Source organism: Plectropomus leopardus, chromosome 22 (assembly GCF_008729295.1).
Source record: "Plectropomus leopardus isolate mb chromosome 22, YSFRI_Pleo_2.0, whole genome shotgun sequence".
In the NCBI taxonomy this organism is placed as follows: domain Eukaryota; kingdom Metazoa; phylum Chordata; class Actinopteri; order Perciformes; family Serranidae; genus Plectropomus; species Plectropomus leopardus.
This window is the reverse complement of record NC_056484.1, coordinates 541,388-558,122: the sequence shown is the minus strand read 5'-3', so window position 1 is coordinate 558,122 and position 16,735 is coordinate 541,388. Positions and strand designations below refer to the sequence as shown.

General features: G+C 41.7%; 1 protein-coding gene across 2 annotated transcripts; it reads right to left on the bottom strand.

Moving 5' to 3' along the window:
* On the bottom strand, window positions 1-16,665 carry LOC121961283 (laminin subunit beta-1-like). Of its 2 annotated transcripts, XM_042511209.1 has the most exons (10): window positions 16,595-16,665; window positions 12,118-12,208; window positions 11,670-11,845; window positions 7,758-7,893; window positions 5,272-5,345; window positions 3,737-3,925; window positions 3,562-3,625; window positions 1,858-2,060; window positions 1,112-1,232; window positions 1-447 (listed from the first exon to the last, which is right to left on the bottom strand). In XM_042511209.1, exons 2-10 carry the CDS (start codon window positions 12,149-12,151, stop codon window positions 218-220), a joined length of 1,227 nt encoding a protein of 408 aa, XP_042367143.1. In that variant the 5' UTR covers window positions 12,152-12,208; window positions 16,595-16,665; the 3' UTR covers window positions 1-217. The 2 variants fall into 2 exon arrangements, with proteins under 2 accessions (XP_042367143.1, XP_042367142.1); XM_042511208.1 differs by lacking the exon at window positions 16,595-16,665 and having other exon boundaries at window positions 2-447; window positions 12,118-12,375.
* Window positions 16,666-16,735: the final 70 nt, after the last annotated feature.

Sequence of the window (16,735 nt, the reverse complement as noted above, 5' to 3'; positions counted from 1 at the left end):
ATGTCTGGAGGTTACGTCTGGGGGTCGGAGGTTACATCTGGAGGTTACGTCTGGAGGTCGGGGGTTATGTCTGGAGGTTATGTCTTGAGGTCAGGGGTTACGTCTGGAGGTCGGAGGTTACGTCTGGAGGTCGGGGGTTATGTCTGGAGGTTACGTCTGAAGGGTTGGGGGTTACGTCTGTAGGTTATGTCTTGAGGTCAGGGGTTACGTCTGGAGGTTACGTCTGGAGGTCGGGGGTTACACCTGGAGGAGACTTACGCTCGCAGACGTTGGGGTCCCTCAGGTCTCGGTTGGGGTGCTGGTAGAAAAACGGAGCACACTGCTCGCACTGTCGGCCCACCGTGTTGTGTTGACAGTCCTCGCACACGCCTCCACTCATGTTGCCGGTCGTCATGTAGACCGCCATGTCGAAGTGACACGATGTGGCGTGCTGGTTGCACTCGCACTCTGAGGAAGAAACAGATTTACTGCGTGACTTTCCTTTGAAAATTATCATTTTATTTGTCTGTAAGTCCACTTTGCTCTTTTTATAATTTATTTATCATCTTATTGCTTTTGTTTGTTCCACAAAATACACAACTACAAAACACACAGGGTTCTCTAAAAATGTAATTCAGAAAATTTGCAAGGATTTTCCAGGCCCAATTTCCTGAAATTTGTTTTTTTTTCTTAAAAAATGTTTTTGATTTTAAAAAGTTAAAAAATCAATTTGGCTTTTTTTGGGCGAATTTTTTTTTTGGAAAGCATTTTGGCAAATTGTTTTTTTTGGGTTTTTTTTTGGCAATTTATAAAAAGTTTTTCTTTAAAAACATATAACCAGTTTTAAAGAAAACACTGGTGTTCTTTGTTTTTTATTTTTTGCCATTAAAATACATTTTGGCAATTTTGTTGTTTCTTTATATTCTTTTTGCATTTAAAAAAAATTCAAGCTATATGCCACTTGCTGAGCTGAGCTCCATGCTTAATGTACAAATATGAGAGTGGTGTCAGTCTTCTCATCCAACTTTTAACCAGAAAATAAATATGCCAAATTCCCAAATTGTGAACAATAACAGAGAAAAGCATAAATACAGAAAAAGAGGTGAATCTACATTAAAGTCTGTGTTCTTACTCTTGCAGGCGTGGGTGTTTTTCCCCTCTGCAGGTCTCCAAGGCAGATCGTGGTAAAAGTCTTGACAGTGCTCACAGTTCAGTCCCTCAGTGTTGTGATTACACACACAGCGGCCGTGAACCTTCACACACACACACACACACACGGTACATGAGCACCACATGTATCTCCTCTATCAATTAGCACCGTACGAAACATTCAGGCGGTCTCGGGCTGAAAGTTCAATCTTGACCTTTGGAAAAACATTCGTGAAAACTGAAATTTCAGCTTTGGAAAACAAAATCCCTTTAAGGTGTTCTTGAGATATAATGTTCACAAAAATGAGGCAGACAAAGTCGCATCACATCAGTTCTTTCTTGAGTCCAAGTGGACCTTCGTGCCATATTTTAAGAAACTGTGCGTTCACCAGAATGGGGCGGCCACCCCAAAACTGTACTCTCCGCTGCCACGCCGACAGCCAGCTCGGAGGCATAACGATTTAAAAAATCTTTAATTTCATGACAGACACTCTATCTGCTGAAGAAGACCATGTGATGTGACTGAAAGCTCCAGAACAGTTAGGTTAGTTTTAACTGCTGTTTTCCAAAGTCAAGGATGAACTTTCAAACTGAATTCAGTTTTTCCTTCAGTTAAACTAAATCAACATCAAAAGAGAATGACATAAAAATTCAGCTTTGAGTGATTTATATTCTCTAATCGATATTTCCGTCTTTGATCCGCTGACAGCGAGTGTGTGTTTGACGCACCATGCCCTCAGCTGTGGTCGGCGCTCCATCGATCGGGGCGCACTCGGAGGCGTGACCGTAGCAGAAGCAGTTGCCGCGGACGACCATGTCGTAGAGGGAGTAGTAGTACTTCTCTGTCACCTCCTCACGGGAGTCGAGCAGGTTGTCACCCAGCGTGTGGAGCTTGATGAACTTCACCCGGAGGTTTGTGATCTTCAGCATGTCTGTGCGCACACACACACACAGAGGAAATAAATTGTCAGTTTTTCAGATTTTATGACATTTAAAGGATTTAAAAAAAGTTTATCTGAGTTTAATATATTTCTCGGGTTTTAAAAAGTTTCTAGGATTTTAAGATTTTTCTATGATTTAAGAAAATGCTTTGCAATTTGTGACATTTCTTGGATTTTAGCACCTTTGCAGGCTTTAAGCACATTGTTACTTTTTTGGGATGTTTCTAAGATTTAAGGTAATTTCTCAGATTTTAGTTCATTCTTAGGAGTTTAGGACTTCTCCAGGATTTTAAGACATTTCTAAGATAATAGGTAATTTCTAGGATGTAAGACCTTTCTAGGAGTTTAAGACATTTCTAGGATTTTAGGACATCAGTGTCTCAGCTGTGTCCTCTGTCGGGGTGTGGGGGATCCTCCTCTGGCTCTATTTTGATGCTGTTTTATGTCTCTGACACCTTATGGAGACTAAAAGGACAAAAATATTCTCACTGTCAGTCACTTTATTTTTATTGGGAATTATGAAAATGGTTGGGGGGCCACCAGGGGCCCTATCAGGGGCCAGATTTGGCCCAGGGGCCTTAGGTAGAGTATTACTGTGTTAGGGATATCTAACACATCTTTTTACAACTTTTTTTAGACTTTTTTTTAAGTTTCTTGCAGTGTTTCAGACCTCAAAGACAGCGCTGTTGTTCCTCACACACCCACAGCATTCACCACATACTTAACATGAGGCCTCTGCCTCTGTGTGTGTGTGTGTGTGTGTGTGTGTGTCTGGATGTAGCTGAGTGTACAAATGGCGAGTCGCTCCCACATGTGAAATTCCATGCAGCGCTCTTCCCGTCTGACCTCTGACCCCTGAAACTCTGCCTCAGGTGGCTGTAGGCTGGAACTAAAATGTCAGCTTTGGTGATGTCATTTATATGCATCCAAATTTAGTTTTCACTGACCCATGGCGACCTCAGCTGTGGCATCATTTTCACTTCAAACGTTTGTTAATGATGTACCGCAAAGGTTTTTCTGCTTGTTACTGAATGACATCTTTAAGGTGTTTTATGTCTTCAGTACCAGCAGATCTGGCGGTTGGTGCACAAAGTGGACGGCAGATGATGAGATACGGCCTCTGAACCTCTGCCAGCACGTCAGATAGTTTCAGCAATTAAATGTTTGGTTTATCTGAGAAAGTTAACAGGGTTTGGAAAGCAAAAAAAGAAAAGGACTTGCTGAATATTTTTCTTTTGTTGAGTGAGGAGGATCTTCAAACTATCAAATTATTTAAATAAATGAAGTATAGTTCAGTTATTACTCTCTGGCCTTCTGTTCACAACTCATACAAATATGCAACCTGTGATGAGAGGCCACTGCTGAATTTTAAGGGGTCACAAGGTACAAAGTTTGGGAGTCTCTCATCTCTAATTTAGTGCCAATAATAATAGTTTTTAGCTGCCAAAAAGTGCCAGAAAAGCTGTTTTAGGGCACTTTAAGAGCGGCTTACTCTGTATCCTCAGGCTGTAAGGATCGTCAATCTCAAAGGCCGGGTCCAGCACCCGAAATATCACCTGAAAGAGACAACAGGGAGACAACCAGGTCAAAGTCAGTACTGAACGTGACTTTTGTGTCACTTTATTACTTAAAAAGAAAATAAAAAGTAAATAAGTTTGAAATCTCACCTCTCCCTCGGTGGATGGTTCGATGTCAGAGTAATGAGAGTCGCAGATGATTTCGTCCACTTTGACCATCGGCCTGGAGGACACGCCGGGAAAGGACGACTCGCAGTCGTAGGCAAAGTAACGATAAACCTGCCACTTCTTCCCGAAGTCCATGGAGCGCTCGATCATCATGGCAGCCGGACGAAACGTCTGTCGACAGAGACAGGAGGAAAAAATTCACTAAAACCACAGATATTCACATTGTTCTGTCACACGGAGAGAGTAACTTCATTTTCCTGAAGACTGTTGGTGCTTTTTCATTTCATTTTGGTTAAAACCTCAGTTTATCTCCTACATACCAGACGTTATCTCCTACATAAGAGATAACCTTAACTCATCTCCTAAGCAGATAAACTGAAGTGATGGTGCAGATGTTGGATGTTACAGGAGATAAAATCTCCTACATATCAGATAAACTTAATTCATCTACATGTAAATGTTAGATGTTGAGGGAAATATCATCACTTACATAGGAGATGAACTTAATTGATCTAGGTGTATATGTTAGATATTATAGGAGATAACATCACATATGTAGGAGATAAACTTCAGTGATCTAAGTGAAAATCTTAGACGTTATAGGAGATAACATCTTCTACAAAGGAGATAAAGTTAACATGCTGTACGTAGGAGAAAATAATATAAAATATGTCTTACCCTTTCCTCTCAGGGCTTCAATACTAAATCAAATTAGTGAGAACCTTAAATATGTATAAAATACATTTTAAGTACTTTTGTTTATGCAAAGAAAGCTAATCTGCATCTTCTCTCTCCCTCAAATGTCAGTTTCTTTTCCTATGATTCATCCTGGAAACCGAAAACTGTCGAGGCTTTTTTTCTGTCATTAGAATCCGGTTTATCTTAACTATTTACTTGTTTCTTTGAATCCTTTTTGAGCAGGTTTCTGTGTAAATTATCAGGAAAAAACAAGCTACAGTGGTATCACATACTCCTAATTATGACTGGATCAAAGTTTTGGAACGTTTTTAGTTTAGATGGAGAATGTTTTCCCTCCATTTTGTCGTGTGGATATACTGTAGAGACTGAATGTTTTTCCTCTGGATGGTTTAAACACTATAATAATAAACACAACTTGGATATAAAGCGATGATATGCTGGAGTGGGTAGAGGGCGGCTGCTGGACGCGTTGATCTTTTCTGCCGTTTAGTCCAAAAACAGGATGGGACAGGATACACATGGAAAGTGTGTCTCTAAGTGTGTGTTTTCATTATGATGTAGAGTTACTGGCACGAAGCCAGCTGGCTGCCGTCACGGCCGACCATGTGAAAGCAATGAGAGACGAGGAGCGTTTCTCACTGCACGGCCTCAAACTCATCCTCGCCCTCCTTCTCTTCCCACCGTCCTCCAGAGACCAGAACGATTTTCCACATTCCTCCAGTACAGCTGTCCAACGCTGTGTTTATCTCCGTGGGTATGGGAGTATCTGTGTGTGTGTGTGTGTGTGTGTGTGTGTGTGTGTGTGGGAGAGCAGGCACCTTGAAGGTCATGATAAGGTGTGTGAAATGAAACTCGGCCTCCAGGTCCAGCTGGATGGTCACATTCTCCACACCTGCAGGTTGGAGAAAATACACACACAGGAAATTAACAATTAAATCTTTCTCAGCTGATTCCCATTCATAAAAAACCTCATTCAAACTGTCAACACACTCCAGGCAGACTTTCTCACACACTTAAACATTATTTCCTTCAAATATTTACGGATTCTTTCTGCACATGTTTATGCAGCTGAGGTATTTCCAGCATTCACACGCACCAAGTGTGAATCTAATCGATCTCAAACTCCTGGACAGGATTTTGTTGCACCAGTTTCTGCACTACCACTACTACTATTTTTTACCAAATTCTATGACTTTTCCAGATATTCCATGACTTTTCCAGATATTCCATGACTTTTCCAGATTTCCAGATATAAACCCCGAATTAGGTGGGTTTGATGTCTGATTTCAGGCTGTTTCTGGTTGAACAAAAAGGATCGTACTCTTTTACAGAAAGGTCCATCTCTGAGTGGATTCCTCCATGATGTTGTCAGTCACTCACAGACATTTAAAATCTTCCACGCTGTTGTGAATCGGCGTGTGCGGAGCGACCTCTGTTAACGTAGTAACATGACAAACATTAACTTCAGGTCTAAACTGAACAGCTGCAGCAGAGACGGAGCTGGAGGACGACCGCGAGGGAATCAGGAAATCCCGTGCAAAGCCGTTGTGTGTCTGCAGCTTCCTGATGTTTGAGAGCCATCTGCGCCGCTGGCCACCGCGCCGCCCGTGACTCACACCTCGGACAGATTCCCACCGCTCGCAGCCAAACAGAGCGACGGCGTGAGTGTGGGAACTTACTCGCTGTAACGTTTTCTTTTTTCAGGGCTCAAATTGAGGCTGAGTGATGTAACTGAATCCTGCAGATCTGCGTTTAGCATCACTTAGTCTTCAACTGAGTGTTTCAACGGGAAAAACAAGCGACTTTAGTCTCTTTAAACACAAACAGAACCGGCAACAGTTTGTCTAAAACCATCAGATGAACCTGATCTGTCGTCAACACATGTTGTAATTCCCTGACGTATATTTGTTACTGACAACGTTTCTCTGCAGCATGTTTCCTTTGTTAGTCATTGTAAAGCATGTTATTTCTCTACTGTGAGCTTCTGATCACTCCCGATTAATATTATTATATTATACTGATAGCTACGTAGCACGTTTGTTATGATAAAATACTTTTTAAAAGTATCGTTGCATTTATTACTCATTTTTTTATTGCATTTTTAAGTGCCTGAGTTTGGCAGCAATTCACCTTGTTTTGATTTTGATTGTATGCATGCATCAAAAAACCAAAGCAAACTCCTTGTAAGTAAAAATGTAATATACCTTTTTCTGGTTCTGATTCTTAGATATTTTCATGTTGCAACAAAAAAAATGTAAAAAAAAACAAAACAAACAAAAACATTTTATGTTACAACAACAAAAAAGTCTCTTCATGGCATAGCATAAAAATCTCTTGTTATCACATGAAAAACATTATACAAAAACCTATAGCATGAAAATATCCTGTAAAAATGTGAAAATTATCCTGTTATAACATTGAAAAATATCTTGCAAAAAGTGTAAAAATATATATATATATATATATATATTTATAGCTTGTAAAAATCTGTAAAAATCTGAAAACTATTTTGGTTAAAACAAAAATATTTTGTAAAAACATAGAAATAAAATCTCATAAAATTAAAAAAAAACTCTCATGAAAAATATCTTGTAAAAACATTTGTTATAAAATGAAAGTATCTTGTAGAAATGTGAAAACTATCTTGTCACAAAAAGAAAATGTTCATGTTTTTATCTGATATTAAATAATTTTCTTCCTGGCCTGACAGTTTTTACGCTGGGACTGTAACGATTTCATTACACACAACAAAATGCTATGACTTTTTTCAGGATTTTTACTAATTCCATGACTTTTTCCAGGTTCTCCAGGCCCGCGGGAAGCCTGTAAATACACTGAGCGTGTCTGTTAGTGATGACGGAGAGAGATTACAGTCATACAGTAAATATTTCCGTCTGTTCTGCTGTCTCATTATAAACTTCCTTTTCTCCCGCTTTAATCTCTGTGTGTTTCACTGATGACAAACATCTGTTTCTCCTCTGCACACCTGCTCTCTTCAGCTCACCTGTAAGCCCCACCCCCCAGGCCAGCTGTGATTGGCTGCAGTGAGGCGCTCTGTGATCTCCTGTCTACTCATTACTGAGCTCAGTTCCCACGAGAACAGCAACACACACCTTTCTCAGGTGAGTCTTCTGTCTCTCAGGTGTGTGTTGTGTCTCTCAGGTGAGTCTTCTGTCTCTCAGGTGTGTGTTGTGTCTCTCAGGTGCGTTTTGTATCTCTCAGGTGCGTTTTTTGTATCTCAGGTGCGTTTTTTGTCTCTCAGGTGTGTTTTGTGTCTCTCAGGTGTGTGTGTTGTGTCTCTCACCGTTCTCTGACTGCCACCAGGTCTTGAGGCGGTTGGGGGCGAAGGTTGTGACCACGTTCTCGATTCGGTGGCTGACCTGGTTTGTGTCCTCGTCAAACTTCTGCCTCGAGTCGCACATAAAACATTTTTTCTCCTCCTGAAGGACACAAAGCAAAGTTACAAAGGGTCCGTTATTGTAATGTCTGTTCTAACGTCCTCAAATCCTGAAACATCCTAAAATCACAGTAATTATGTTGAATTGGACAGATGTCCTGAAATACTTACAATGTCCCAAAATCTGAGAAACATCCTAAAGTCCTGGAAATGTCCTAAAATCTGAGAAATGATGTCCCTGAGATGTCTCAAAAGCCTCAAAATGGCATAAAATTGGAGAAACGTCCTAAAATCTTAGAAATGTCCTAAAATCTTAGAAATGACCTAAAATCTTAGAAATGTCCTAAAATCTTAGAAATGACCTAAAATCCTGTATGGGGCCGCGGTGACTGGCCCCTGGTCCCTGACATTTTAAAAAAGCAGCCCTCAGGCAGAGCGGGCTGATTGTTTGGGGACACTGTGGGTGTGAGTTTGAGGTGTCCACATACTTTTGGCCACACAGTGAGCGCTGACAGAGATTCAGTAAAGGCGTGTTTCTCATGTTGCTGGCGTGTCTGTGTAATCACGCCTTTACTGTCCTCGCCTGCACAGCAGATGGTTTGGCATGAACACACACACACACACACACACACACACACACACACACACACACACACACACACACACACACACACACACACATCGCACCGTGTGAATAAACAAGACGAGTTTCTCAATTTCACCGAGTCCCGGCCAAAAATGTGAGTGTTGAAATATGAGCGGAGTCTCTGAGTGGCTCCACTCAGCCGAAATGTTTTGTTCTGGAGGCTCACTTCCTGTCCCTCCGCCATGTCACGCAGCTCGCACTCGAGCGCGGCGCTCCTCCTCAGGACGCCGAGAACGCCTCCGGAACTAGAGATTGCTGGTTATCATGAGGAGCAGCGCCGCTCCCACAGAAAACCACAAACCAAATAAAAGCCAAAAGGTCCATATCGAGCACCCGTAATCATGATCGTTTTTTGGGGTTTGTTCGTGTCGCTGTTGTCGGTGATTGTGATGGACTCCGACTGTGATTGTTGCTTCTGATGTTGTGTGTTTTGTGTATTGTGTCCCCTTTCATTTACGAAATAAAAAATAAAAAATTTAAATAAAATAAATAAATAAAATAAGGAAAAAGAAGGAACCTGAGAAAGGCCCCACAGCAAGTCACATCATAAGGACACCGTTCACACAGCCAGAGGGTCACTTCATAAGGACACCGTTCACGCAGCCAGAGGGTCACTTCATAAGGACACCGTTCACGCAGCCAGTGGGTCACTTCATAAGGACACCGTTCACGCAGCCAGAGGGTCACTTCATAAGGACACTGTTCACGCAGCCAGCGGGTCACTTTATAAGGACACCATTCACACGGCCAGCGGGTCACTTCATAAGGACAGCATTCACACGGCCAGCGGGTCACTTCATAAGGACACCATTCACACAGCCAGTGGGTCACTTTATAAGGACACCATTCACACGGCCAGTGGGTCACTTTATAAGGACACCATTCACACGGCCAGCGGGTCACTTCATAAGGACACCATTCACACAGCCAGCGGGTCACTTCATAAGGACACCGTTCACGCAGCCAGCGGGTCACTTCATAAGGACACCGTTAACGCAGCCAGAGGGTCACTTCATAAGGACACCGTTCACGCAGCCAGAGGGTCACTTCATAAGGACACTGTTCACAGCAGCCAGCGGGTCACTTTATAAGGACACCATTCACACGGCCATCGGGTCACTTCATAAGGACAGCATTCACACGGCCAGCGGGTCACTTCATAAGGACACCATTCACACAGCCAGTGGGTCACTTTATAAGGACACCATTCACACGGCCAGTGGTCACTTCATAAGGACACCGTTCACGCAGCCAGCGGGTCACTTCATAAGGACACCGTTCACGCAGCCAGAGGGTCACTTCATAAGGACACCGTTCACGCAGCCAGAGGTCACTTCATAAGGGACACCGTTCACGCAGCCAGAGGGTCACTTCATAAGGACACCGTTCACGCAGCCAGAGGGTCACTTCATAAGGACACTGTTCACGCAGCCAGCGGGTCACTTTATAAGGACACCATTCACACGGCCAGCGGGTCACTTCATAAGGACAGCATTCACACGGCCAGCGGGTCACTTCATAAGGACACCATTCACACAGCCAGTGGGTCACTTTATAAGGACACCATTCACACACGCCAGTGGGTCACTTTATAAGGACACCATTCACACGGCCAGCGGGTCACTTATAAGGACACCATTCACACGGCCAGTGGGTCACTTCATAAGGACACCGTTCACGCAGCCAGCGGGTCACTTCATAAGGACACCGTTCACGCAGCCAGAGGGTCACTTCATAAGGACACCGTTCACGCAGCCAGAGGGTCACTTCATAAGGACACTGTTCACGCAGCCAGCGGGTCACTTTATAAGGACACCATTCACATGGCCAGTGGGTCACTTCATAAGGACAGCATTCACACGGCCAGCGGGTCACTTCATAAGGACACCATTCACACAGCCAGTGGGTCACTTTATAAGGACACCATTCACACGGCCAGTGGGTCACTTCATAAGGACACCGTTCACGCAGCCAGCGGGTCACTTCATAAGGACACCGTTCACGCAGCCAGAGGGTCACTTCATAAGGACACCGTTCACGCAGCCAGAGGGTCACTTCATAAGGACACTGTTCACGCAGCCAGCGGGTCACTTTATAAGGACACCATTCACACGGCCAGTGGGTCACTTCATAAGGACACCATTCACACAGTGAATAAAAGGAGGCTGCCCCCCGAGCTCGCCCCCGGCCTGCAGACACAGGGAGCAGACTGTACAACACACAGCGCTTTTATTGTGGCGAGGAATGCCTGAACTCCCACTCAGCCAGCAGATAACTGGACATGTAGTTTTATGTGCACACTAATAGGTGACTTTAACTTTTACCGAAGTAATCCTCTGGTAAAATGTCTGTACTTTTACTCCAGTATAGCTTCCAGTATTTCATCCATCACTGTTTCTTTCAGTGCAAGACCAATAATTTGTAACATTCACAGTGTGGTATTTGTACTTTTACAGCATTAGCTGATCTGAATACTTCCTCCAACACTATAAATAGGTGATTTTCAGAGACTTCCTTTTGGGTTTATCTCAAAGGAGCAGACGGAGCTCTGAGGAGTCATGAACTCCACTTTTTCTTTGATACAGAAGCCGAAAACGCTGGGAAGGTTTCTCTGGATTCTTCTGGTTTCTCTTTCAGCGCAAAAACGTAAACTTCATGTGTAACACTTTTAAAAACAGCGGCTGCAAAATATTTGACAAAAAGAAAAATTAGGGAGAGAAGAATGTGAACGTTTTTTTCCTTCTCATAATAAAAACAAACCTCGGCCACAAAAAGTGGATTAAAACGGACTAAAGTGATTTTCTGTTTATGGATTTCCTGCACATTTTTGGGTCACTTCCTATTAAGTTGCACCAACATCAGTATGCAACAACTACTTTAAAAAATGCTCAAGGACATAGTAATTAGACAACATAAAGATCCCAGGTAATGTTTTTTTGGGTTTTTTTGGTGAGTTGCTGTGTTTGGCTTTTTATTCTTTTTTTCTCTCTTTATTTCTGTAGGTTTTGACAGCTGAGTAACTGACGGACAGAACTTCTACTTGTATTTGTTGATTTATTTTTGACAAAGGGAGCTGGCCCTTTCCCATCGTGGAATTTTTGTACCAAATAACCTGGTTTGATTTTAATTGTTTTTTCATGAGGGAATAAAAATTTGAGGGTTAATTTTCTGACCTCCAGGTGTCCGACGATGCAGAAGCGCTCGGGCTGCGTCAGGCCGCAGGTGGAGGAGGCGGTGAGCTTGTGCGCGCGCCCGATCAGCAGGTCACCTGTGGCGGGGTAACAGCTGCCCTCCGTGCACACGTCGGCGAGCTCAGGTAGCGGCTGCGGCGTGACGGGAGTCCACGAGGCTGCGGGGAGGAAAACAGCCGTCAGTCAGAGACGGAGCAGCTCAAATTAAAGTCACACAAGAATGAGCAATAAAAAGCTGCATTTAATTTTCCTGCAGCAGCGGACTTTCCCTCAGTCTTTAAAGCAGTTTCTGGTCAAATAAATGAATAATGGTTTACATCTGGATCTCATTACGCGTGAGAGCAAACAGCTTTGGCAGCTCCAGCAGATGAAAAACACCCAAACAAAGTTTTTACACTAAAAAACGTTGATTATAAAAACACAAACTCACCCAGACTTGTTATCATGAGGATTAGGAGCAACATCTTCAGGTGAGGAGCATCGACGGCTCGTCCTGTCGCTGGTGTTTATGCGTCCTGCAGCTGAGACAAAGTGTGTGTGTGAATGTCAGTGTCAGAGAGTGTGTGTGAGTGTGTGTGTGTGTGTGTGGGAAGGAGGCTGAGGGAGGTTTCCACAAGTCCCGATGTACGGGGTGTGGACAGTGCTGAACATTAGACAACAGAGTGTATGAGGTGTGGATAGTGCCGAATATGAGACTCCAGAGTGTATGAGGTGTGGACAGTGCCACAGATGCTCTCCCAAAGAAGATTTCAGTGCAGGGACACTCAGGGACACTCAGGGACACATGTTTTGAATCAGGGCCACTATCCAAAAAGCAGCTCCATGCACGTTTCTAGGATTTTAGGACATTTCTAAGATTTTAGGAAGTGTCTATGTTTTTACAATGTTTCTAGGACTGCAGGACATTTCTGGACTTTTAGGATGTTGCTTGGATTTTAAGAATTTTTTAAAGGATTTTTAGTATTTCAAGGTTTTGGGGAGATTTCTAGATTTTAGGACCTCTCTAAGGTTTTAGGACGTTTCTAGCATTTTGGGACATCTCTCAGATTTTAAAACTTTTCTAGGATTTCGTATTATTTTATTTATTTATTTATTTATTTAGGATTTTAGGGCTCCTTTAAGTTTTAAGGACATTTCTCAGTGTTTAGACATTTCTAACTTTTTCTCGAATTTTGGGACATTCTAGAAGTTTAGGACATTTTGAAGTTTTCAGGACATGTCCAGGATTTCAAGGAGTTATAAGGATTTTAGGACTCTTTATCCAAATGGAGTCCAGTGAGTTTGGTGCTGCTGATTTCAGGCCGTTTCTCATAAACCAAATAAAGGATCTTACTCAGTAACAAAAAGGCCTATCTCTGTGGGGATCTTTTTATAATGATGTTGGACACTTAAAATAATAATCTGAGCCTGTCAGTGACCAAAAGAAAACCTCCCAAAAAAACACTTTTTGTGGACAGACGTTGACGGTGTGAACAGCACTCTCTCTCAGTTTTGGACCAGTTTCATAAAACTGTTCCTCCCATTAGACATTTTGACACAAAAACAACTAAGAACAGGGTCCAGGCTGAAAAATACTGAAGTGACCTTTAAAATCTGCTGGAAAATATGTGACATGTTGATGTATGGACCAAAGTCTGAGGATTTAACTCTGCATATATGACAACACTGCCTCCCTGTGTTCTTAATGAGGAGCTACAGCTGAAAAACTCATTGTGTCGTTGCCTTTTTATAATTTTAAATCTACTAGTGTTTTGCAGTTTGCAGGATATTCCTTACCAAGTTGCTAATTGCCCCTTTTCCCGTGTTTTTACTTGTTAAAGGTGTCTGAACGCAGCACAGAAAAAGCTCAAAGGGTTAATGTAAAGCTCTGCATCACCTGCAAACATCTGAACGCTCCTCTCAGACCCAAATTGTGCCTTTTGAAGTCATTCTTGCTTACAGAGAATTTAGAGACGCAAATTCAGATTACTTCATCTTTTGAATATTTGTAATTTAATGACTGAACAAACAAACAGCAGAGTGTTAAACTCCAGAAATAGTTTGATGAAAAACTCTCAGCATGTGGCCAAAAGTCATTTTCACGTCCAGCTGGAAACGCTGAGGACAATCAATTATGTCAGTCTTTGCTTCACGGTGTAATCCAGGTGAGTGTGTGTTAATCTGTGCGTGTGCGTGTGTGTGTGTGTGTGTGGGATCAGTCATTTTGGTAGTGATGGGGCAGAGCAGAGGGAGGTCGGTGGGAACGTGACGGAGGAACAGAGCGTTTTTCTTTGCTCCTGCAGTCAGATTCAGATGGAAACACAAAGTCTGGGATTATTGGGGCACCGAACAGCACAAACTGAAGAAATTATTATTACGCTTTTTACTTTTAAAACTTGAGCTCAAACATTCATAAAAAACAGCACACACATCAGAAGGGGCAAAAGCTGATATCTGATATGAGTCTGATGTTTGGATGTAGAAAATTGGCTCTGTACCAACTACAACAGAAAATTAAAAATAATTAGGATACAGATTTTTTTAACTCTTTCTTAATGTAATTTTCTTGGGTTCTTTTGGTTTTTTTGTTTGTTTTTTGTCTTTGCTTATTTTTTGGTAATTTTCTAGTAACTTGTTGGACATGTTCAAGTTAAAAAAACCACCTTACACCTTCGTCAGTGATGAAGAATGCAGATGCTCTCCTGTCCGGTGTTTTTGGAGCTGAAGCATCGTCACGAGGGAGCCTGTCAGCAGGTTTGTTCCTGAGGCGCCCCTGCAGCTCGGTGCCGTCAGCGGCTCCATATGCCACAATTAAAAGTTGTGAAAAGCGCTCCACTGGAGGCGTCAGGTTGTTTTTTTTGCACAGAGCTCGATAATGATGTGCTTCTCATTTCGAACTGCCGACGTCTGCTCGTGAACGACAATATCGACCACCGACTCTGTCCGATTCAAGGAGAACGACCGAGGAGTCAACGTGATTAAAAGTGTTGATGTAAAAATGTTTTTCCTAAAGAATTTCCTCATGTGTTTAAAGCAGAAGCAGCGTCAGTGAGCATCTGCTCCGCCAGCTGACCTGTGGAGACTCTGCTCGTTTAATCAGAGCAGTCTGACAGAGTGCATGCAACACATTTCCAACACATTTCCAGGACTTTTCCATGAATTTTCCAGGACTTTTCCATGAATTTTCCAGGACTTTTCCAGGACTTTAAGGAAAGTTTTCAAGACCATACATTCTCTAAAACGACCACTGATACTCCTAAACATTTCCTTTTTATTGAGGATTTTCAAATAAAAGATTTTGCCAATTTATTTTTCTGTAAAAAAAAAATTAGCGTTCTTTTTTTTTCTTTAAAATTTTTTGGCGATTTTTTAAGTAAATATTTTGTTGGTTTAAGGGAAAAAAAATGAAGGAATTTTTTTCTTTCGATATTTTTTGGTGATTTTTAAAGAAACACTTTTAGCATTTTTTTTTCTTTAAAAGCTTTTGGTAATTTTTAAAGACAAAATGTATTTTGTATTTTTTTCTTTTCTTTGATAATTATTGGCAATTTCCTTCTTTAAATATGTTTAACGATTTTTAAAGAAAAATTTGTAGGGTTTTTGTTCTTAATTTTTTTGTGATAAAAAAATGCTTTCCAAAGCTGTGGTCCGGCAGGTTTGAATATTTTATGTTTCGTGTTTATATAAAAATGATTCTGTCTGACATTCATGCAACAAACGATGCTGTCGTTGTTCTCAGTTTCTTCACCTTTTATGTGCAAACTGCAGCATAAACGAGCTAATTGATCATTATTTTTCTCCGTCTCTGTGCTGCTGCAGTCTCACCCGGGAATCTCTGTTCTCACAACATCTGAAAAGTTGCCTGGTGACAAAACTAATTTTAGTCTCCCATTACATCAGCAGATTCTGGCTGCCGTTAATTTCTAATAAATGTCATCAAAAGCGATCAGTTTATCTATTTTTTATTGTTTCTGTCTCAGGCATGTTTAGGTAAAAAATAAAATAAAATAAAAAATTAAGTTAGGTCGAAAGTAATGAAAAATGTTTGGTAGTAAATTATAAATGTTTTTTTCCCCTATTCATTCCCTCAGTATAATTTCTACAACTTTATGGCAAAATGCTTAAATTAAAACAAAAAATATAAAAAAATGTTTTGTGTTAAATAATTTATAGAGCAAAATGATTTGATTTGATTTGATTTGATTTTAATTTAAGCTGCATGTTATGTATGAAAGGTGCTAAACAAAGATTAATATTATCATAGTTATTATTACTGTTATTATTATTATCATCATAAATTCTTGCAAAGTTGATCATTGCCTTTTCCCACATTTTGGAAAGAGGTTAATCCCAGCGTTAACATGAACTTAACAGCATAACACTGAAAAGAAATGTAAAACTGGTTTACAGAAATGTACAAAGCCAACATGTATTCTGGAGATCGGGTTCACAGCGGTCAGTATTCACTCAGTCGCTCTTTTATGACTGAAGACATTAGTGTGTGTGTGTGTGTGTGTGTGTGTGTGTGTGTGTGTGTGTGTGTGTGTTCAGCTGAACTCTGCACCTCTTCTGTCCCTCCTGCTCACTATTAATCCCACTCAAATCCACGGTGACTCAGTTCAGGCAGAAAATAAATAGATTCAAGTCGACTTTGATCCGTTTGCTTCAATTTGTGCTGAAATTTCAAAGCACCAGGCACACATAAACACACACCAAAACACACACTGAAACACACACCAGGCACACATAAACACACACCAAAACACACACGGAAACACACTCAAACACAAACACACAAAAAGACACACTAATACAAACCAAGACACACACTAAGAAAACACTAAAACACACTAATACACACTCAAACACACACGTAAACACACACTAAAAAACACACACTCTCCCTCAGCAGCAGGGGGTTAACTCACTCTGCGTCCTGCAGCTTCCTCTCTGCCTCGCTCTCATTTTAATCCTCGCTGCACGCGGAGAGGCTCGCGGACGGGTTTCTGCGCACCTGTTGCTCCTCAGCTTCGTGTTTTTAACTCGTCTCCTTGGTTTGCGCTCTCCCT